This window comes from Lepidochelys kempii, chromosome 13, assembly GCF_965140265.1.
Source record: "Lepidochelys kempii isolate rLepKem1 chromosome 13, rLepKem1.hap2, whole genome shotgun sequence".
Taxonomy (NCBI): Eukaryota; Metazoa; Chordata; order Testudines; family Cheloniidae; genus Lepidochelys; species Lepidochelys kempii.
Window position 1 is genome coordinate 33,225,979 of NC_133268.1, and position 24,579 is coordinate 33,250,557.

General features: G+C 41.8%; 1 protein-coding gene across 1 annotated transcript in view; it reads right to left on the reverse strand.

The window, feature by feature from the left end:
- Positions 1 to 824: 824 nt before the first annotated feature.
- Positions 825 to 24,579, reverse strand: part of LOC140897421 (cytosolic phospholipase A2 gamma-like) — a 28,952-nt gene continuing 5,197 nt past the window's right edge. The window contains exons 3-14 of the mRNA XM_073310121.1: positions 23,261 to 23,403; positions 20,797 to 20,995; positions 17,852 to 17,969; positions 15,564 to 15,704; positions 14,578 to 14,631; positions 12,158 to 12,223; positions 11,521 to 11,577; positions 6,436 to 6,480; positions 4,681 to 4,776; positions 3,328 to 3,482; positions 2,015 to 2,183; positions 825 to 1,356 (exon numbers count right to left, since the gene is read on the reverse strand). Coding sequence (XP_073166222.1) covers positions 1,184 to 1,356; positions 2,015 to 2,183; positions 3,328 to 3,482; positions 4,681 to 4,776; positions 6,436 to 6,480; positions 11,521 to 11,577; positions 12,158 to 12,223; positions 14,578 to 14,631; positions 15,564 to 15,704; positions 17,852 to 17,969; positions 20,797 to 20,995; positions 23,261 to 23,403 — 1,416 coding nt within the window. The 3' untranslated portion in view covers positions 825 to 1,183. The remainder of the gene's footprint in view (positions 1,357 to 2,014; positions 2,184 to 3,327; positions 3,483 to 4,680; positions 4,777 to 6,435; positions 6,481 to 11,520; positions 11,578 to 12,157; positions 12,224 to 14,577; positions 14,632 to 15,563; positions 15,705 to 17,851; positions 17,970 to 20,796; positions 20,996 to 23,260; positions 23,404 to 24,579) is intronic.

Here is a 24,579-nt window from a genome sequence, read left to right on the forward strand (position 1 = left end):
AGATCTGTAAGCACATGCCATACTGCCGGTGCTGAAGAACCAGCTCCAACAGCTGAAAGTCTGCAGAAGACTCATAGTTTATACATGATCTAGTCACTAGAGGGGGACAAACAGCCTGACAAGGCTACCGTGGGTTATGCAATGCCCCAGACTGCAGGAGCTCGTGCCAAGCAGCAGAGACCAATGTCAGTTCAAATCCCTCTGGGGCCAGCACTTTGTCACTCCGTTTGCTTCTTCTCAGCCAGATGGATGAAGAGGGTCAGACTTGAGCATTTGCAACATGCGGCTCTTAACATCATGAATATTTGAGTCTTCATGTTCATATTGGTACCCTGCACCCAGGGGAAATTGGAAAATTTGGGGAAAAAATGGAAATGTTGGAAAAAAATTGGTGACATGATTCTGTTCCCCGTTACATCTGTATGAAACTGGACCGATTCCAGTGACTAGAATGGATTGGAACAGAAAACTCATCATTACTCCTCTTCTTTTCTTTCATTTTTATCTGGTTTTTAAATCAGAATTTACCAGTGAAAAACATGATCAAAATGTTCCATTTATCCAAAATATTGGTTTCTGTTAAAAAAGGTGCTAACTATTTCAACAACATTTTCAATAACATTTTCACAAAACATAAAACCTAGAATTTAGAAATTAAAATGATTCCTCCCCCACAAAACTAGGTTATCATTTTTCTAACCCCTCTATGTATCAAAGGCCCAATAGCATGATAAGAGCTAGGGGAGATGGCTTTTACCACAGGTGTTAGGTGCTTGTGCTTTTGCAGGCTATTTCTAGGATGGAGGCACTGTGTGCAAATGCTGTGATGTTATAGGCTTTATTGATTGAACATTAATTGTGCAACAGGAGACAAAGGCATCTGGCATCACACAGAGCAGAGACTGATTGAGCAATAATTCACAACAGCAAGCAAAGAATGATTTATACCAAGAGAGAATTTTTCTTTGACTAATGCGCAGAATCAGAATTCCTCGACTAAAGTGCAGTCACATCATGGGCTTAACTAACAAGCTAGGGACTAGTGCTTTCATAGCAGAAGCTGAGACTCCTCTCCCCACTGTGATCCCAAATAATGACATTTTCCAGCCAGGTGACAATTCTGTAGTTTTCAGAATCTACTGGGTGGCTTTAATGTATACAGGACATAGATGAAAAAGTCTTCTTAAGACCTTGCCTTCTTGCTGGAGCAAGCCACAATGTGTTTGATCTCTTGCAGAATCTTGTCTTTGTTGTTCGACACATTCATCCTGGCTGACTGAAGGAGTTTTTGTACGTCTCCCTCGTTGTAGAGAAAGCGAACGGGGCTGAATCTAATTCTCCATTCCTTCACATAGCCTGAAAGCAAAGAGAGAGAAGATGTGAATATGTTTTTAGGATGAGGATATTAATGTTAATAATGTAGTGTTAATAACAACTACGATTATTTTTAGGACTGAAAACACAGGTAGATATCTTTATGGATATTTCAAAGATTCACATTTAAAATAGTTAAAATTAAAACAATGGATGGGATATAGGGCCAGATTTTCAGAGGTATTTAGGTGTGGAAAGATAGGCGACAAGTGAGATTTTTGAAAGCACCTGTGTAGGTTAGATAGGTTAGGTGCCTAATTCACTCAGGCACTTTGTAAATCCCACTAGGTGTCTAGCTGCATCTATAGGCACCTAAATACCTTTAAAAATTGAAATGTTCACAGTTCAGTGCAGAAAAAACAAAACAAACCAGAGGCTAGTAACAAACATCCCATATGGCAGATAACTCCATAACTACCTCCTCTGTGATTTCTCCCAACTTCCTCTTAAGTTTCTATCACTGGCTACTCTAAGACAGGACACCAGACGAGATGAATGTGACTTATTTTCCCAATCCCTGTGTCCCTTTGCTACACTACCCCAGCGCAAACCAGACTCAGCTGTATTTAAGTCACCCACGTAAGTGAAATAAGAGTGAGGCCAGGAGCCTTTAAGAAAGTTGGCGTGACATGAAAGTTACCCGGGCAATTCACTTTGTTGAAAAGTGGGAGATGCATGACAGTAGGAGCACCCTCTCCTCTGAAGATGTAGCAGTCAGACGGGTTATCTGTGTCTTGGAGCAAGTTCTCGTCCACCTTAGGAAATGGGATGTGGTTATCTTCACAGTATTTGGCAGCTTGCTTGAGTGTCTAAGAACGAGGGAAATGTGATTGTTTTATTTAAAAGAACCACAGAATGTCAAATACTCAAGACCAGGTAGTTCAAAACACAAGAAGTCTAACTTTCTCTCTGAGGCCTCTAATAAATTGACTAAGCAGAAAATCTTGTGGAAACCAGACCCTCTGCTCTTGGGATAGGAAGAATGTTTGCGTAGCAATACATGGCTGTCTACACAGAGACTCCCTGGCTGGGATTTCCAAAAAGCTAAAAGGAGCAAGAATTACCTCCCTGGGAAAGTCAATAGGAGCTGTGATTGAGACTTCTGCATTAGGGTAGTTATAAAATAGACTAGCGAATGAATATTAAAAACAGGTATGATTTGTTGATTTAAGGATTTGTTGATTTAAGTTACTAATGGTTACTTACGGCACCACAGCCATAAGCCTGGATCAAACATGGCACATTGAGTCCAGCATCCTGGCACAGAGCTAGAAGCTTCACAGCAGCCCACAGCTGTTCCACAGGGATAGATCTGAGTGGTTCAGTAGGACCCGAAAGGAGAGCTCTGTGTAAGCTCGAAAGCTTGTATCTCACGATAAAAGATGTTACCTCACCCAGCTTGGTTCAGTAGGAGACATTTTCCTCTATGGCTGAATATTCACCCCTGTACTCATCACATCAAAGCTCAAGGCCGCTAAAGGTTCATCTTTCAGTTTACAGATTTCCTTCCCTGTGGTCACTATGTGGTAGGTTTTCAAAGTCACCAAATCTGTTGCCTGACTCCCATTGATTAAGGCACCAAACTGTCCATTGTGCATTTGAAAATCTCCTTCAACAGAGATCCATTGGGCCATGTCACAAAAATACTAGATTTGGCTCAAGTCTGCTGACCAACTTCCTACTTGGATGATTGGATTCTTTCCACTAAACATTCCCCCAGCAGGTTCAGAAGGGTCTGGGATTCTTTGCTCCCTTCCTGTCCTGAACTGTTCTCCATCAATTAAGTAAAGAAAATAATATTTGTTTTTTTAAAGATTCTAAACTCCTTTTTTGGACTCTTATCTCATGGGGTCAGGGCCAACAGATTTTTCTCTGTTCAAACATCACCCGGCACGATGGGCCCTCGATCCTAATTGGAACAACAGTAAAAATGGTAACAATGATAGAAGTTACCTTAAATGGATCACCAGGCCCATAGTCAAAGGAGAGGATCAGTTTCACTTTCCTGTCTCGGCGGAGAACCAGGGGGTAAGCACAGTTTATGGCTATGCCAGCATCAACCAAGGAGAAGATTTTATTGTTCACCAGCTCAGGGTTGCTAATACCAGCTAAAGAAATGTATCCAAAAATAGAGTTTTAATACTAAGAGATTAGAATCTGCACATGCCCAGTGATCCCAATAAGGCGTGCGAACAAGATTTATAAATAATATTCACTGCACCTGTGCTTTGGTAAAGAGTCTGTATTCTCTGCCCATTACACGGTATAGCCGCCCCTTCCCCACCCCCACTCTCTGCTGCCGCCAGTTCCCGTTATACTTAATCTTTCTTATTCTTAATCCTTCCATCCCCTGGCCATTATATAGTACACTACATAGCACTGCTGGAAGCAGTACCGATAGTTAAGTTTGACTAACACTTCCCATCACCCTGTTCCCTGTTTTCAGTTTTCTTATGAGTTCGGGTGGGGGGGATATTATATAACCGTGTAATTAAAACTATATCATAATGCCTATGCAGAAGGCAGCTTTACTGCAATTGCATGGGCAACCTTAACTCTGACCTGCCCTAATCTTTGAGTGCTTGACTTTGCAATCTTAACATAATATTTAGTACATAATACTTTAGATTGGAAGTATTCGATTTTTATCTGTCAATAAACATGGAGTTCACCCTCTCTCTCTCTCTCTCTCTATATATATATATATAAATCAAAGAAAATCTATTTCCACTGGTAATCAAAATGTACTTCTAGGCAAAGTAAGAAAAATGCTTCTTGAGAATGTATAGTCAAAATCCAGTGATTGAGACTTTTGAATTAGGGTAGTTATAAAATAGACTAGCGAATGAATATTAAAAACAGGTATGATTTGTTGATTTAAGGATATTTATTTTGTATATTTTGACATGTGATGTTGACAATTTGTGTTTTAATGGTAAAGAAAGATTTCACTTTTTGACTCTCAGTAGCTACTGTCATTAAACAATCGTTTGAGTCTCCCTGTAGATTTCAGTAACTGTGAAGATTTAAATCAATAAAAATTAAAAAAAAGTTTGAAATCCACAATTTCATGCAACTGTGAAAATTTAAGTTAATAAACATTTTTTAAAAATGCTTAAAAATAAACATTGATATTGTCCGTCAAAATTTGTAAAAAAAAAAAAATTAAATTCTTCCAATCCTAAAAATACTGTATAGGAAGACAACTTTTTCCTATAGGTTTCTGTGTGATGTATTTACTGTCAAAACAGGCCCCTAGGAAAGAGACATCCATACCACAGAGTCACTAATCTGTATTTTACTTACAGAATTTGTAAAGAAAGTTACTATTGGTTCCCCATTTCCAGTGCAAGAGATCGTGAGTGGTTTTAGAGAACATCCTAGTTAAATCCACTGCTGAGCCTGTTAAAGGGCACAAATCAGAATTAAAATATCAGAGCTATGTATTACAACATATTCAGGAACTTCTGAAAATCAGAGTTTCTCTGATCTCGTATTTGCTAGTATAGCCAAGGAGCTGTGGGAAAAATTATGATGTGTCTTTTATGGAGCAGAAACTGCAAAGCAAAGCAGATTCTAAGGAAAGTAAAGAGAACTCTTTCCTGAGACACAGAGAAGCTGTGGCATTCCCAGCATCCTGGATCCCACACTGTGCCCCATAATGACCCACCCATGCTTCTCTAATTAAGATGCCAAGTTCTCCCCTTCACAAAACACCTGCTGGAAGTTATAAATCATTTCCTATATTCCACCATGTGAGATATTGTAGCCTAGTTCTGTTAGCTGCTGAATTGAGCTGTGTAAATAACGGATTGTTCGGTTCCATGGCTAAACAAACAATTGTAATTTAAAAAAAAAAGATTTTTTTTTTCAAATTTTTCAGCGAATAGAAAAAGTAAAAAAAAAAAATCATTTAAGGTAGAATGAAATGTTTGGCTTGACTCACAATGAAACATTTCATTTTGTTTTTTGAGATTTTAAAGGTGTTTTTTAAGTGAAATTGAACACAATTTCTAAATAAAAAGTCTGTTTTAAACCAAAACATTTCACTTTGAAAATGTTGATATGAAATGTTTTGTGTTTGCTTGAAGTGCTTGGGAAATCTCAGCTCAGGAATAAGGGTTGGTGCACGTCTTCTCCATGTTGAGGGAGGGGCAGACTGGGTTATAATGACTGGTCAGGCTTCTGATCAGGGCAGGATGGTACAGTTGAGGTGTCCTAGGCTGGGGATCTGGGGGGCATTGGCTGGAGCCTCTCAGTTCTTGGTTCACGAGAAGCATTCATGTCACTCAGCTGGGGGTGTCCCTGCCTGTGGATGGCTGCGTAAGTGCAGTACCTGGAGGGCTTAGCAGCTTGTCACAGCATCACAGTGAGCAAGGGAGCCCAGGCTGGTAAGCAAGAGAGCCTAGCGGTACCCCAGTTCCAGGTTGCATCCCAGGGAACCCATCACACACACACAGCCAAAGCAGCCAAAATGGACAAAATCAATATGAGCCTCCTCTCCCGATAATCATTTTGAGTAAGTCTAAACATTTTGGCCAACACAAAATGGGCTTTAGATGCCTAAATGCTTTTGAAAATACCACCAGACACCTCAATGCCTTTAAAAATCTGATGCTAAGTGACTTAGGAGCATAAGTCCCACTGAAAGTCAACAGGGCTTGTGCTCTGATTCCCTTTACGTGCCTTTTGAAAACCCACCATACATCTGTCATGGTGTGACAGGCCCACATCTGTAAGGCAGGAATAATCATGTTACCCCAGCTGAAATGACATTCTGAAAACACATTCATCGACATTGGTGAAGGAGCCGAGAAACTTTTGTAAAGGGCACAACACAAAACTCTACACATAAATAGGGCTAGTCCAGAACTGCTTTGTCCTGAGCAGAAGTCTGTCAAAAACTGATTATGTGAAAATTATTATTCACGAGGCAGGTTGTACAAGAGCCGAGGGATTTGTTTAATTCAGAAGTGCACTCGGCGTTAGTCTCTTCTCACAAAGACGCCAATAACACCTCATGCAGCCCGTGTATGAGAGGAGATTCAAATTCACACTTACCTATGCCAGTCACCACTTCTCCAATAATTGAACAGTCCGTAATACCTGAAAAATATATTTGGATTATCAGTCACTGACCATAATACAAATCACCTAGGAAACAAAATTCAGGGCACAATGAGTAAGGCCAAGTTAACATTTCCTGCAGGTTGTATCATGAGAAAGAAAAAAAGTGGTGGAACTATGTCTAATATACAGTATCTTCAATTCTTCTATAAATCTGTGTCGGTACCTTGCCACTTTTTCCTTTGCAATATATCTAAACTTACCCTTTGGCTAAAATCCTTTTCCCAGGCTCCACCATCTCTGTGAGCATCTCTGTAGCTTCCCTAATGCACAAAGACCTTCCCCCAACACACACCACACTCCAATCTGTCCACATTATAGCTGCTAAAATGACCTTTGCTTGGATTCTGATTAGCCAGTGTCCTCTTTGAATCTCTCCACTGCGTCCTCCTTGCATATTAGAGGTTAAAATTCTCTTCCTCTTTTACAATGCCCTCTTGCAATTTCATTCTTGACTACTTGGACAGGATTCTAATTCTGCTTCTGGCTTTGCTAAAAGCTTTTTCTGTGACATTTGAGAAGACACTTAGGCTAGGCTGTGCAAGGAAGTTATTACTTATACCCCACTGAAAGTCAGTTTTAACTTGTTTAGAGTCAGTTGAATTTCCCAACTTTATTTCTGATTGAACCCTCACTTTCCCATCCTGAATTTTCTTAAGGTTCTTCCAGTGACCATCAGAGAGTTGCCTACATTAATAAAGAAATATGAGCTTCCCACGAGGCTTTGGTGCTGAGCACACACTTAGAAAACAGAGAACGTTACTCATGAGGATCATTTATGTCATTAACAATCTGGATATGATTATTCTCTCAGGGAGGAGCAGATCAGAAGCAATTCCACAGCTGTCAATGCAGTGCTGCTATAATGAAAATGTGTTAGCTGTCACTTTACTTGTAAGGGGTTTCCTGGTGATGATTGTAGGCTACAGGGGCTCTGAAGGAGGCATGTGATCAAGGTTTCTCAGCAGTCATTCTACAAAAAGCCAGCCTAGATCAAGGTGGAGACAGTTGTTCCTCTCTGCCATAGGGAGAAGCCTGCTTTTTCTCTGTTTTTGTTTTCTGTGTGTGAAGTTTCTGGATTTTAATTCCTCAAGGGCTTCTTTTCCATGGGTCCAGATGATGAAGATGTCATCAATATAGCACAAGTAGAGTAGGGGCATTAGGGGATGAGAGCTGAGGAAGCATTGTTCTAAGTCAGCCATAAAAATGTTGGCATACTGTGGGGCCATGTGGGTACCCATAGCAGTGCCGCTAATTTGAAGGTATACATTCTCCCCAAATGTGAAATAGTTATGGGTGAGGACAAAGTCACAAAGTTCAGTCACCAGGTTTGCCGTGACATTATCGGGGATACTGTTGCTGATGGCTTGTAGTCCATCTTTGTGTGGAATGTTGGTGTAGAGGGCTTCTACATCCATAGTGGCCAGGATGGTGTTTTCAGGAAGATCACCGATGGATTGTAGTTTCCTCAGGAGGTCAGTGGTGTCTCGAAGATAGCTGGGAATGCTGGTAGCATAGTGCCTGTGGAGGGAGTCTACATAGCCAGACAATCCTGCTGTCAGGGTGCCAATGCCTGAGATGATGGGGCGTCCAGGATTTCCAGGTTTATGGATCTTGGGTAGCAGATAGAATACCCCGGGTCAGGGTTCCAGGGGTGTGTCTGTGCGGATTTACAACCTATCCTGAAGGACGACCCATCACTCTCACAGATCTTGGGAGACAGGCCAGTCCTTGCCTACAGACAGCCTCCCAACCTGAAGCAAATATTCACCAGCAACCACACACCACACAACAGAACCACTAACCCAGGAACCTATCCTTACAACAAAGCCCATTGCCAACTGTGTCCACATATCTATTCAGGGGACACCATCAGAGGGCCTAATCACATCAGCCACACTATCAGAGGCTCATTCACCTGCACATCCACCAATGTGATATATGCCATCATGTGCCAGCAATGCCCCTCTGCCATGTACATTGGTCAAACTGGACAGTCTCTACGTAAAAGAATAAATGGACACAAATCAGACGTCAAGAATTATAACATTCAAAAACCAGTCAGAGAACAGTTCAATCTCTTTGGTCACTCGATTACAGACCTAAAAGTTGCAATTCTTCAACAAAAAAACTTTGAAAACAGACTCCAACGAGAGACTGCTGAATTGGAATTAATTTGCAAACTGGATACAATTAACTGAGGCTTGAATAGAGACCTGGAGTGGATGGGTCATTACACAAAGTAAAACTATTTCCCCACGTTTATTTCCCCCCCTACTGTTCCTCAGACATTCTTGTCAACTGCTGGAAATGGCCCACCTTGATTATCACTGCAAAAGGTTCCCCCAACCCCCCGTTCTCCTGCTGGTAATATCTCACCTTAAGTGATCACTCTCGTTACAGTGTGTATGGTAACACCCATTGTTTCATATTCTCTGTGTATATAAATCTCTCCACTGTATTTTCCACTGAATGCATATGATGAAATGAGCTGTAGCTCACGAAAGCTTGTGATCAAATAAATTTTTTAGTCGCTAAGGTGCCACAAGTACTCCTTTTGTTTTTTAAAAGTAATATTACATTGTAGCCTTCTAGCAAGAGTATTTAATGTTTTTTTTTTATCTAACTTCCCTGTTTGAATGCTGTGAACATAATAGCAATTATAGCTGTAGGGTCAGGGCCAGAGATCCAGGAATACATAAACTACCAGGGGAAAAGTTATGTGGTGAAGATCCTCCTGACTCACCCTATAAAGCACCTTCCATAGCACCTGAAAATGTCATAGGAGTTTCCAGTCATTTCACACAGCCACAGACAAGAACACAAACATCTAAGGGCTGGCGTAGACCTAAAACATAGGTTGACTTAGTTACTTTACTCAGGGCTGTGAACAAGCCACACCCTGAGAGATGTAGCTAGACTGACCTAAGCCCCAGTATAGATACCACTAGGTTGATGGAATAATTCTTCCTTCAGCCTAGCTACTGCCTCTCGAGGGGGTGGTTTAACTACGGCGATGGAAAAACCCCTACTGTCGTTGTAGGATGTATTCACAATACAGTACAACAGCACCATAGCTGTGCCACTGTAGCATCTGTAGTAGTACAGACAAGCCCTAAGAAACAATACTCAGATTACAACAAAGAAATTCATCATTAGCCCAAGGACAAAAATATTAGTTGAAATACCACAGGCTAGAATCTTCCCTCCTCTACCGCTAATCTGGATCGTCCAACATTTTGCCAGGGTTTTTTTTCCTTTTCATCTTATGAAAAATTATCTCTTCCTGAGTGTGCACATGGCTAAAATCAGTGCCCAGACTTTATCATTTCCCCTCTCAACTACTGCATCCTCTTCCTCTATTGCTTCCACTATATATTTATTAATCCCTCTCTCGGAGGTTCAAAGTTTTACCCCTAATATCATCTTCCTCGACTGGCAATATAGACACATCAGCATTAGGGCTGATGGAAAGTATTCTGTCAAAACTGTTTTAGCTGCAAAATTAGGGTGTGAGGTGTTTGCGTTCTCAGGGATATTTTTATGAAAATCCCCAAAATTTCAATGAAAACAGAAATTTTATATTTTATATGTTTAAAATAATTCCATTTAATCAAAAAAGCTATTTTTCACACACACATGACCTGGTCTACTTTGTTGATTAGCACCATTGTGAATTCAATAAATAAAAAAATATATATTTATATATTTTCTTCTTGAGCCACCATTTGTCAAGCAGAAAGTATGAGTGTTAATATTTATTGTAATGGATAACTAATAATTACAACATGATCAGCCCAATCCAGGTACAAATCAGAACCAAAATGACTGCTGTAAAGTAGAACAGGTACTTTACACACTTCCAGGAATATATTGCTATACTGAAACATATTAATAGCTGCCATAAGTGATTTCTTTGATCTGAAGACCACCACAGGCCTTTTCAGTGGGTCTGCCATGCATCCTTCAGACTCGTCAGAAGACACATATAAATCAGGCTACTTGGGAAACGGTTTTCCCGTTCCACAAGAATTTTGGAGATTTCCAACATTTTCCTGTCTCGAATTGAGACAAATTGTCAAAATCTCAAATTGTTTTGCAAATCAACATACCTCACTGTAAAAATCAGTTCCGATCAATTGAAACTTTTCATTTAAATTATTTTGAAATGTTTCATTTTGACTTTGAACTTTTAAAACGTTTCCCTTATTATAAATGACATTGAATTTCAAAATGAAAAGTCATTTTCAACTGAAAAAAAAAGAATTTTTTGATTTAAAATATGCCAAAACAGAATTTTTCAACAATTTTGAAATTAATTTTTTCAACTTTATTTAGTTCGGATGTTAATCAAAATTGTCCCTTTCCAATGAACAGTTTCAGTTTTAGCAAAGTGGCTGAAAACCCCCCAACATTTTGTCAAAAACTTCCCAATCAGCTCTACAATTAAGAACATAAGAATGGTCACACTGGGTCAGATCAAAGGCCAATGCCAGGTGCTTCAGAGGGATCAAACAGACCAGGGCAATCACTGAGTGATCCATCCTCTGTTGCCCATTCCCACCTTCTGGGAATTACACCCTTTTAGCAAAACAAATGCATACAGTGGAGAGTGTTTACTGCCACAGGTCAGAGTTCAGCCATGCATCCTGAGGGGTTTCTCTGTTTGCAGATGCAGAGGCCACAATACTCGTTGAAGCCTGGATATCTCACAGGAAGAAAGCCAAGAGAAGGAGTTGTGAATGTGACCCTGAGAGGAAGCTCAGAGATAGAGCTACTTGGCACAGAGCCCACTGGAGTGGCAGATTTGGGGATCTGACCAAGGAAACTGCTGAGTTTTTTGTTTCTACTCTGTTCAGGGTGACAGGATTTAGTGTACATATTTTGTAAATAAAGGAAGTTAGATAAAATATAGATGATACCAGTCAGGTATTTTTCCTCTTAACAAAATGGCCCGGAAGGTCCCAAATATTAGCTAACAACTCAGGACAAAACAGGCAGCCATATGTATATACTTACCGGCTTCTGATTCAAGAGAGGGTGCTGGAAACCCTTCCAATGTTCCTTCCGAACCACCTGAAAATGTCATTAGGATTATCCATCATTTCATATAGCCAGGGACAATCATATAATCTACTGGGAAGCAACATTCAGATTACAGTGATCAGGGCCAAGTCAATATCTTCAAGTTTCATAAGAAACAAAATTGGTAGCAATGAGAAGAAATACAATTATCTTTTAGCTGAAACAGCTTTTCAACCAAAAAAAAAAAAAAAGAAAAGAAAAGAAAAAGAAACCTAATGAATATTTCTACACAGCAACATTTTTGGGGGGTTATTTTTCCATTGGTTTAATGAATAACCAGAATATCAAAACTTATTTTTTCAGTAAATTTGTTTTGGTTTTGGTAAAAACAATTTTTTTTCCAGAAAATTTGTAGTGAAATATTTTTGATTTCTGGTATTTCGATGCTCAATCAATACATTGTTTCCCTCTCAAAAAGAAGACTTTCCCCCGTCATGATGGGAATGATCCTTTTCAGACATCAGCACTACAGTGTAGCACCATTCACTTCTCTCTCGCCTCACCACACAAGCACATATGCTAACTAATTCCACTTGTGTCATTGGAGTGAACATGGACTATAATGACCTACTTTCGTCATCCATTGCGAATGCTAAACATGATTCTTTTTTTCCCTTAAAGATGCCAAAGAATATATCTGAAAAAAAAAAACAATTAGGAGAGTCAGCCATTTCACAGTTCATTGACAATAATTCAGTCCTTTAGGAAATAACCTTTAGGTCACAATGAATGTTCAATAAGGATAAGTGCAGGGTCCTGCACTTAGGACGGAAGAACCCAATGCACAGCTACAGACTAGGGACCGAATGGCTAGGCAGCAGTTCTGCGGAAAAGGACCTAGGGGTGACAGTGGACGAGAAGCTGGATATGAGTCAGCAGTGTGCCCTTGTTGCCAAGAAGGCCAATGGCATTTTGGGATGTATAAGTAGGGGCATAGCGAGCAGATCGAGGGACGTGATCGTTCCCCTCTATTCGACATTGGTGAGGCCTCATCTGGAGTACTGTGTCCAGTTTTGGGCCCCACACTTCAAGAAGGATGTGGATAAATTGGAGAGAGTCCAGCGAAGGGCAACAAAAATGATTAGGGGACTGGAACACATGACTTATGAGGAGAGGCTGAGGGAGCTGGGATTGTTTAGCCTGCAGAAGAGAAGAATGAGGGGGGATTTGATAGCTGCTTTCAACTACCTGAAAGGGGGTTCCAAAGAGGATGGCTCTAGGCTGTTCTCAATGGTAGCAGATGACAGAACGAGGAGTAATGGTCTCACGTTGCAGTGGGGGAGGTTTAGATTGGATATTAGGAAAAACTTTTTCACTAAGAGGGTGGTGAAACACTGGAATGCGTTACCTAGGGAGGTGGTAGAATCTCCTTCCTTAGAGGTTTTTAAGGTCAGGCTTGACAAAGCCCTGGCTGGGATGATTTAACTGGGAATTGGTCCTGCTTTGAGCAGGGGGTTGGACTAGATGACCTTCTGGGGTCCCTTCCAACCCTGATATTCTATGATTCTATGATTTAGGAGAAAAAAATATAGTGATGAAATTATAGCACATCCATTTCTGTCCACTCCCCACCAAGCTTGTCACAAAATCTCTACCTTGTCACTATTTTCTTCATCCTATATTGAACATCCACTTAGCATGGCACGGTGTCCCCCCCGGAGGTGATTGGGACACTTCCAGATGTCACCTTTATTTATGGTTGAACTAGAGGTGGACAAAGTGACACTTGGAGTGGGAGTAGTTTATATATCCCTTCCTCTATGTCTATATGGCTCAAACCATCATCTAGGCCTCATTACCCCCATTTGATTCATTGACTCATTAAATAAGGGGTTTTTAAACATATAAAATTGTAAAACTATAGCGGATGGAAACATTTTGATCAACATATTTTTTCTGTCTGAAAATGTGGTTCATCAGAGTTGAAATCTTCCATAAGACTATGTCAGTTTTGAACTTTAAAAAAAAAAAAAAAAAAAAAAAGTCCAGTCGGAAACTCTGAAAGGAAACAAACAACAAATCAACGCAATCTGACACTTTATTTCACTTTTTAGAAATATTTTTTTCCTATTTTTGGTGTTTGGATTGTCACTCTATTTTATAACCTTTTTCTCCCTTTTTCTTGTTCCACACCTTCTTCTTATTTTTTTTAAACTCACTGGAGAAAGTCGGGGTGGGAGGATATAAAAAGACATGAGAAATGTCATGAGTAAAACCCAATTTTTCACACTTCTTTTACTATTTCCAACTAGAAAAAATTGACTATTTTTCCCACCAAAAATTGTGGTTTTCTGATCTCCCCTAATAAAAATTAAGAAGAGTCAGGTATCAGCCAGTCTAGAACCTCTTCCATAAATTAAAATAGAATAAATAAATAAATAAATTAGTCTGCAGAACACAAAACACCCTCGCCCTCAGCAGCATACACACAGAGATGCCCTGTGGAGTGTGCTGTAAAAGTCCCTAGAGCTGGGTTATTTCAGACAAGTGCAGGAAGCTGGTTCTGGAGCTGATGAAGAAGACACCACTCTAGAGCAGTGGTTCCCAAACTTGTTCCACCGCTTGTGCAGGGAAAGCCCCTGGCACGCCAGGACGGTTTGTTTACCTGCCGCGTCCGCAGGTTCGGCCGATCGCAGCTCCCACTGGCCACAGTTCGCCGCTCCAGGCCAGTGGTGGCTGCTGGAAGCGACGCGAGCTGAGGGACGTGCTGGCCGCCGCTTCCAGCAGCTCCCATTGGCCTGGAGCAGTGAACCACAGCCACTGGGAGTCGCAATTGGCCGAACCTGCAGATGCAGCAGGTAAACAAACCAGCCGGCCTGCCAGGGGCTTTCCCTGCACAAGCAGTGGAACAAGTTTGGGCACCGCTGCTCTAGAGGATCCCATCCGGCAGGACATACTACTGCAGTGCCTTTTTTATAAGGCACATGTTTTGTTTAAGTTCAGGACCTGGACTCTGACTCCAGTGTGCTATGAGGACAGAAATTGTCATACCTTTTATGACTTTTTCATTTTCTGCTTTGCTGCCAATGCAACTTCCCCACAAACCTGAAAAGAAGAAGAAAAAGAGTATAAAATGATTTGACTCTCTGTTTACTAGGACAGGCTCTGCTTAGGGCTGATCAACATATTTTTTTCTAATTATTTTTCAATAGAAAATTGGAGTTTCGACAAAAAGAAAATTTCAAAGAAAATGCCTGCTTTTATCAATTTTTTTTCATTAGAAAGCTGAGTTTTTATTTTTATTTATTTATGGTTGAAAATTGAAATGTTTTTGGTTTTCAGAAGGTTTTGGACAAATGTGTTTTGGTTTTCACTGGTTTGCCACTGAATTTTTTTATTGTTCAGGGGTTTTTTTTTTTAGTGTTGTTTTGTTTTATGAAATGTCATACATTTCCACTGAAAATGTTGATAACAATTATATAATATTACATTTTCCACATTTCACTCATTGTTCTGTTCACTCCCTCTGAAGCATCTTGCACTGGCCACTGTCAGAAGCCAAGACACTGGACTAGACAGACCATTGGTCTGACCCAGTATGGCTGTTCTTACGTTTTTATTGAAATGAAATGTTTTGATTTACCTGAACCAAAATGTTTTTTGGATTTTTAGTTTGTGAAATTTTTTGAGATTTTGACTTTCTGTTCTAATTCAGGAAAGGAATTTCTATTGATAACGCGGAATTTTTCCCAGCACAGGAAAACTGTTTTCTGCCCAGCTCAACTATCTATATAAAAGCTCGATGTTATTATGTAGGGCATTCGTTGGGTGTTAGAAGAGGTGAGTGAATGGAAGGAGGGATGAGAGGGGAAATGTAGATGGAATGAGAGTTGGTAGATTGTGTGGCTGGACACACTCCACACTGCTCTATAATATATGTAAATATTACTCCATTTTAGAATTACATGGTTGATTTGCGATATCTAGCCATTTAACCAGCATCAGTTCTCTCTATCTGCAGGGACATGAGTATTCACCTTGCAGGTAACTCATATTTTCCTCTTCTTTCTGATTCTTGAGCACCCCATTCTTGTATTCACTTCCAAAGTATTCCATGGGTACACTTGCTCCATAGCCAAGGAAACTGGCTTCATGGGGGGTGAACTCGAACCAGGTTTCTGAAAAATAAAAACAAAGAGTTTAGAAACATGCCCAGCAATAGTTTTATGGTTGCAGATGAATCGCCAGGAGGTACCCATAACTCAAACAACATCTACATTAATAAAGTTTCTTCCCATCCATGTTGTCCCATCTTCACATCCACTCTTGACTCCTATTCACATTCTGTATGAAGCTATTGGTCTGCACCTCCCAATCCCACACCACCCGTGTCTCAGTTCAGAGTTCTTACCACTGAAGCTGAGTAAATAACGCAATTTTATTTCAGGGGCTGAACCAAAAACTCTGGAGAAATATCCAGTTTGGTTCAAACTGAAAAAAAAAATCTATATTGTTGCCAAATTAAAAAAGTTTTAAAAAATCATTCTGAGTTGACCCAAAGTGAAACTTTGTTTTGTTTTATTCATTTCAAGTCACAGAAAACATTTTAGCCAATTCATTTTTTCCCTCCTTGATTCAGCTGTTTTCACTTATTTTTAATGGTCACATTTAAAATTTGAAAGACCCATTTTAAATTGAAAAGTAGAAACAAAATGATTTTGCTCTTTAGAAATTTTTTTCCCAACTGAAATTATCCATCATATTTAAAGTGAGCTCAACAAACAGGGATTCTGAAAATGCAGTTTTCGGTGAAAAATCAATGTAATTGAAAAAAATTCTCCTAGCTCTACTTGATCACCCCTTTTGCTCCACCACTGAACTCCCTACCTCCCCATTATCTTCTCCCATTGTCCTCTTAGTGCCATCTTTCAAGATGCCCCAGCCATGCAGAGTTCTCTTCATGTTCCAGAAAGCCCACATAATTCACTAATTCATCTGCAATTCCTCCTATTGTTTCCTACTGCATATAAGTCCCTCTGAACCCTCCCCGAAATGTGTAAACCACCACCTGGTCCCAAGCTCCATCCAAAATATAAGAGAAATACCGGGCAAGTCTAGGGCTGTGCAGAAGCCGTATTTCCCATTTCGAGGGAAATTCCACAGTTTTGACATTTGTTTTTGTTCTGAATTAGTTGGGGATTGGTCCTGCTTTGAGCAGGGGGTTGGACTAGATGACCTCCTGAGGTCCCTTCAAACCCTGATATTCTATGATTCTATGAATTGGATTGAAAACAAACCAGAAAAAAATCAAAATTTCCTGCAAAAAGAAAATTTAACACAATTATGGTTTGGGTCAATCAACAAAGTTTCATTTTGATTTTGACTTTTTGCTTCAGGTTAATTTATTATTTATAAAACCTGAAATAAAATAAATTTTGAATCCAAATGTCATGTTGAATCTAAAAATTGAAAGGCTTCATTTGGGTATTTTTCTAATTTTTTTTTGGTCAAAACTGACACATTCCCATGTGAAGTTTTGATTTTGTTAGAACATTTTTGACCACCTCTAATCAAGCCTAAAAGTGAATGGAGAGATGGCTGGTGAGTTTCCTGTGACATTGTTCTTTCATGCGGCTGGAATTTTGCTGTGTTATTCATGATGTTAGCTTCCCACAGGCTTGAACAGGCATAATTTTATATCAATAAATAAATATCAAATAGCATACATAAAAATATCAAATATCAAAAAACCCTAAATCAAAATAAGTAAATAAGATAATAAAGTGTATCTCCACCTAAAAAGATATACTAATCTAAGAGGAAGGGAAAAAGAAAACACACGTGAGTTTGAATTTTGCTTACAAAAAGTTTTTGCATGAAAAGTAGCCTTTTTTCAAAACCAAAACTTACTGTCAGCAGTAGAAGATGTCACCTGAGGTTTAAGGTTATGTGACATTTTCTGCCATAGTTTTTACTCAACCTTTATGCAAAAATTATATGGATTTGTTTCTCTGGTGCTTTTCTTAATGAAAATCAAGATTTTGCTAAAGAAAATAAAATTAAAGATATGTTTTTGATAAATGTCTCTGGGAGAAACAAGGGAAAAATACTGTGGAAAAAATTTATGAAACATGGAAAAAAGGCCCATTAACAACCAGACAAAGATTTAAAATTTTGAAATTTTTCACAGGTTTTTTTTTTCCATTTTTCAACCAGCTCTAAAGACAACCTTGATGTCTCTGCCTTGAGGAGTTGCATGTTGATATAATAAATCACAGGCTTCTTTACACTGAGATTAGCTGGAGATTTGTGTTTTTGGTTTTACCTGGAGAGTATTCAGTTACTTTGCAGAAACTATGCTCATCCACAGCTGCATAGATGGGGTAGGGGTTATTTCCATTCTCAGACGCACCCCTCTGCTCTGACAAGTGCCCCATGTTCAGCTGTGAAGACAGGATTTTATAGGTTCAGACAAACACATGCCTAACTGAGACGATAGCTAGATGATGTGGAGTCTGCCTTCGGTTTCCCAAGTGCATAGATGAACTAAGTCAAGTAACTTCAATGAATTCAGTGGAGTCAGTCAGCATTGATACAGATATAACTGAGAACAGCCCTTCCTCAATGGCTAAGTGGTCAAGCCATTAGCCTAGGACTTCCCCGGCAGACTCCCTGCAGGGATGGCACAATGCACAGAGATCCAGAAAATCCACTCAAATATGTTCTGGGTGGAACCCAAAACCTGTTCAGAGAGATTTCACACATCTCCCCTACACTGAACACTAAGCCCGGGTTCTGACTCAGGTGTGAGCCCAAGACCTGCTTCAATGCATGCACAAATCCATCTGACTTGGCTTAACATGCCCTCAGGACCCAGGTCTTAGGACCTTAGTCGAGGAGTGGGTCAGAACCAGAGTCTCACAGTGACTTAGGTCCAAGCCCTGTCACAGAATCATAGAATATCAGGGTTGGAAGGGACCTCAGGAGGTCATCTAGTCCAACCCCCTGCTCAAAGCAGGACCAATCCCCAGCTAAACCATCCCAGCCAGGAGGTTTTTAAGGTCAGGCTTGACAAAGCCCTGGCTGGGATGGTTTAGTTGGGGATTGGTCCTGCTTTGTGCAGGGGGGTGGACTAGATGACCTCCTGAGGTCCCTTCCAACTCTGATATTCTATGATTCTATGATTCTATGATAAGGAGATTTCACCACCTCCCTAGGTAACCCATTCCAATGCTTCCCCACCCTCCTAGTGAAAAAAAGTTTTTTCTTATTATCCAACCTAAACCTCCCCCACTGCAACTTGAGACCATTACTCCTTGTTCTCTCATCTGCTACCACTGAGAACAGTCTACATCCATTCGCTTTAGAACCCCTTTTTGGGTAGCTGAAAGCAGCTATCAAATTCCCCGCCCCCATTCTTCTCTTCTGCAGACTAAATAATCCCAGTTCCCTCAGCCTCTCCTCGTAAGTCATGTGCTCCAGCCCCCTAATCATTTTTGTTGCCCTCCGCTGGACTCTTTCCAATTTTTCCACATCCTTGAAGTATGGGACCAAAAACTGGACACAGTACTCCAGATGAGGCCTCACCAATGCCGAATAGAGGGGAATAGAGTCCTTTGAGCTGCTGGCAATACTCCTGCTTATACAGCCCAAAGTGTCATTAGCCTTCTTGGCAACAAGGGCACACTGTTAACTCATCCAGCTTCTCGTCCACTGTAACCCCTAGGTCCTTTTCTGCAGAACTGCTGCCTAGACACTCGGTCCCTTATCTGTAGCAGGGCATGGGATTCTTCCGTCCTAAGTGCTGGATTCTGCACTTGTCCTTGTTGAACCTCATCAGATTTCTTTTGGCCCAATTCTCTAATTTGCCTAGGTCCCTCTGTATTCTATCCCTACCCTTCAATGTATCTACCACTCCTCCCCAGTTTAGTGTCATCTGCAAACTTGCTGAGGGTGAAATCCATGCCATCCTGCAGATCATTAATGAAGATATTGAACAAAACCGGCCCCAGGACCAACCCTTGGGGCACTCCACTTGATACCGGCTGCCAACTAGACATGGAGCCATTGATCACTACCCGTTGAGCCTAACAGTCTAGCCAGCTTTCTATCCACCTTATAGTCCATTCATTGAGCCCATATTTTTTTAACTTGCTGACAAGAATACTGTGGGAGACCATGTCAAAAGCTTTGCTAAAGTCAAGGAATAACACATCCACTGCTTTCCCCTCATCCACAGAGCAGTTATCTCATCATAGAAGGTAATTAGGTTAGTCAGGCATGACTTGCCCTTGGTGAATCCATGCTGACTGTTCCCAATCACTTTCCTCTCCTCAAAGTGCTTCAGAACTGATTTCTTGAGGACCTGCTCCATGATTTTTCCAGGGACTGAGGTGAGGCTGACTGGCCTGTAGTTGCCAGGATCCTCCTTCTTCCCTTTTTTAAAGATGGGCATTACATTAGCCTTTTTCCAGTCATCTGGGACCTTCTCCAATTGCTGTCGTTTTGCAGTGTGGACGCAAATCAAGCCACAGACCCAAGTCAGAAGGTTGGGTAGTGCAGTATGACCTCATTAGCATGTTTGTGACACCTGGGTCTGGCAGCTGTAAGTACGTCTGCACTGCAAAGAGAAACCCACGGCACCGAGTCTCAGAGTCTGGGTCAATTGACTTGGGTTTTGGGGGCTTCGTCGGTGGGACTTAAAACACTAGTGGAGACATTCTCCTTTGGGCTGGAGCCCAGGGTCCGAGACCTGCCCCCATTGCTGGGTTTCAGAGGTCAATTGACCCAGGCTCTGAGACTCAGCGCTGCATGTTTTTCTTTGCAGTGTAGACGTAACCTTTAAGCCCAGGTTTACCCTGCAGGGTGGACACTCCACCCCGGGCTTGGAAATGCCAAGTATACCAGCCTGGGTCCCACAGATCCAGATTTACAATGCAGTATATACATACTTTGTATGGCCTTGAGCAAGTCAAGCCAGGCCAGTTTTTAAAAGGTATTTAGGCACTTGGTGGGATTTTCAAAATCATGTAGGCACCTAAAGCCCTTTGAAATCAATGGTGCTAGGTGCCTGCGTGCTCATCTTACAAGGTGATGTCTTTACAAATCTGACTCTGGGATGCTCCACGCCTCAGTTTCCCCTCTATACACTTCCCAACCTCAAATAAATGTTTTGAGGATAAACACACTTCATGAAGTGCCCTGATACTTCAGTGATGGGGGCCAGACAAGGACCTTAGAAAGTTACAAAAGGGAAAGTTTTTCACCCACCTCATGTAACATGCCATAGACCACAGTGTAGGCCCAGAACTCAGTCAGGGAATACTTTTCATCCTTAGCTGCCTCGAGTAGCATTTCCATGGCCTTTCCAAGGTGCCAGTTGGATTTGGTAAGTGCATCACACATGCATTTCTCCAAGGCCTGCAATTTCTCTGCCCAGTCCCCATTTTTGTAGAGAGAGGACATACACCTATTACAGAGACAAAACACACACTGCAAGGGGAATGGGATATGGGCTATTTTCCCCAGCCCTTTCAATCTCTACACGGTTATTTATTTATTATCCTTCTATCATTGCAATGCACCTGTAAGCCACAAGGATTGCGTGGCTGGCTAGCTGCTGTGGAAAGCCATGGCCTCAGCAGAGATAAAATTCAGGTCCCCCAAACCCTTACCAGATTACGCAAAAGGAGAATTTCCATTAGCAATATGCAGGGTCCATGACACACAGTTTGAACAGCTCTGATTACACCCAGGACATTTGTAACATCTACAGACCCGTCCAGCCCATCATGACTCTGCTGCCCTAATATTGATGTCAGTGGGACCTTTTGTGAAGAAAGGTCGGGAGGGGAAAGATGGTTCAGTGTTTAGGGCGCTAGCCTACAACTTGGGAAATGTGTGTTCCACTCCCTGCTCTCCTACAGATTATACCCCAGCCACTAATTCTCCATGAGCCCTGGTTCCCCATAGAAAAAGGGGAGACAGGCACTTCCCTACCTCATGGGGTGCTGTGGAAATAAATACGACGGTGCTCAGATGCTATGTTAATGGGGACGGAGGTGCAGATAAGTACCTATGATAATTAGGAAGTTGCCCGCTGGTGTCAGTCTCCTGTTGAATTATACCAACAGCTGAGTGCCTGACTCCCTTAGGCTCCTGTGTCTATTGCTACTCCCTGTAAGGCTGTCAGTGTGTGGTCCTGTTAGATCAGCTGGATGTTCTGAAGGACAGTCTCCTTCTCCACTAGGAAACTAACTCTCCACCCTATCCTATAATCTTGATATGATTGTTGTCTCCTTTCCACCTGGATTTCGCCCTCTTGTTTTACATCCAGTGACTTGTTCCTGTTTAACGACCCCTAGTTATGTCCATTTCTCACTATTCCCATGGCACAAACCATTGTAAACCTGCCCCTCTTTCAGGACAACTAGAATAAGGGACAACAGAAGGTACTAGGCACCGTTCTGCTATCCTGCTTTCAGCACTAATGCCAACAACAAGTGTGCCAAAAATCACAAGTCAGGTCGCAGAAAATTCTGAGATTGGCTTAAAAATCATGAGATTTATTTTAAAAATGTGGGTTCTTTTTATTTGCCTCTTGGCATTTTTGCTGGTAGGGTTCATATTTCCAAGTGTCTCTCCACAACCACCGGGGCTAGAAACTTATGCTTCATAATATCATGAGAGCTGATGACTGGTTTACATTAGCCTGTCAGGTCAGCATAATTGTGTTGCTCGTGGGGAGGGGTGGGGGGAGAATCCATACTCCAGAGCGGCATAGTTAAGCCAACTTAAGTCCCTATGTAGGCAGTGCTAGGTTGAGGGAAGAATTCGTTTGTTAGCTTAGATATGGTCTCTCAAGGAGCTGGATTACCCACACCAATGGGAGAACCTCTCCCCCTGCTCTAGGCAGTGTCCATCCTGAAGTGCTACAGCAACACAACTGCAGATTCACAATAACATTGCAAGAGCTATAAATATTAAATTAGAACTATAGGGCTGGGCACCTATCACTTTTGCCCATGTAGAAATCTTAGGAGGGTCAGACCTAAAAGGCACGTCCACACAAGCTCTGCGTCTGTGAACCTGGGGCTTGAGCATCTACAGTCATTTGTAACCCCGGGTTTGGATCTGTTGAACTCTGGTCCCGACATGGGGCTCCAGAGTCTACACTGCACTATGCGGGACTGAATTCAGCCACCCATATCCCAGACTTTCTAGCGTCCTCCCAAAATGTGGCTGCATTAGCCCTTTGTTTGTGAAGCAGTGTGGGAAAAACTTGACAGTCCACCAAACCTGACTGTCCAGAGGATGGAGGAAGCTGGCCTGTGGGACATCTCTGGTGGACTCCCAGAGCATGAGTCCAGTGGGACTGTTTCTAGACTGCAAAGCAATAGGGCTTGAACCCTGAGTTCTGCCTTGATTCAGGCTCAGACCCTACACTCTCATAGAGCCCTGGGACCCTGGCTTTAAGCCCTGGGTTAGCATGATTTGGTATAGATGGAAGAGGGCTTGAACTTGAGCCTGAGTTTGAACCCTGGGCTTACACTGCAGTGTAGACATACTCGCACATTCTCACCTCCTCAGGAAATGGACAGACAGTGTTTTCCTATTGGTCATGGAGTATCCAGCATGTCCTTTGGCTAATAATAACAATGGCAAGAATTGTCTCTGGCTGTCAGTTCTATAATGGGATACACTTTCACTCACACTTCTCTTGGCATGTGCCTACCATGTTGCACCTGAGACCCCACACAGGTACATGATGGTGTCCAGTAGACCATGCTTTTGTAGCTCCTGCAGGGTTCCATGAAGGGCGATCATGGCCCGCAGACCTCCCCCAGCTCCCAGCACGGCAATATTGGGCACATCTTCCTGAGGAAGCGAAAAGACACAACAACATATAAACTGGGATTACTGAGGAATCTCCCTTGCTCATGTAAATTACTTGTGTGGTATCTAAAGTCACACACCTGCCATTTCCACCTGGGACAACCCCCGTCACATAGTTTAAAAGAGTATCTTGTAGGACCCAATCTTTCAAGTGTTTACAGCTGTGAGTGGCTTTATTTACATAGGTAGCTCCACTGGCTTAAATGCGACAACTCCCATGAGTAAATTTACTCACAAGCTTTCCTGATTGCCGCAACGAGTTCTGATTCTACCTCCTGAGCTACAAGAATAGCTGCAATAGCTGCTACAGTATATGATATATACTCGTAAGACGGGCTCCATCTTACGAAGAGAGGGAAGAGCATCTTTGCCAGCAGGCTGGCTAACCTAGTGAGGAGGGCTTTAAACTAGGTTCACCGGGGGAAGGAAACCAAAGCCCTGAGGTAAATGGGGAAGTGGGATACCGGGAGGAAGCACAGGCAGGAATGTCTGTGAGTGGAGGGTTCCTGCCTCATACTGAGAATGAGGGGCAATCAGCAGGTTATCTCAAGTGCTTATATACGAATGCACAAAGCCTTGGAAACAAGCAGGGAGAACTGGAGGTCCTGGTGATGTCAAGGAAGTATGACGTGATTGGAACAACAGAGACTTGGTGGGATAACTCACATGACTGGAGTATTGTCATGGATGGTTATAAACTGTTCAAGAAGGACAGGCAGGGCAGAAAAGGTCGGGGAATAGCACTGTATGTAAGGGAACAGTATGACTGCTCAGAGATCCGGTACGAAACTGCAGAAAAACCTGAGTGTCTCTGGATTAAGTTTAGAAGTGTGAGTGACAAGAGTGATGTAGTGGTGGGAGTCTGCTATAGACCACTGGACCAGGGGGATGAGGTGGACTAGGCTTTCTTCCGGCAACTCGCAGAAGCTACTAAATCGCACGCCCTGGTTCTCATGGGTGACTTTAATTTTCCTGATATCTGCTGGGAGAGAAATACAGCGGTGCATAGACAATCCAGGAAGTTTCTAGAAAGCATAGGGGATAATTTCCTGGTGCAAGTGCGAGACGAGCCAACTAGGGGGGGGAGCTTTTCTTGACCTGCTGCTCACAAACCTGGAAGAATTAGTGGGGGAAGCAAAAGTGGATGGGAATCTGGGA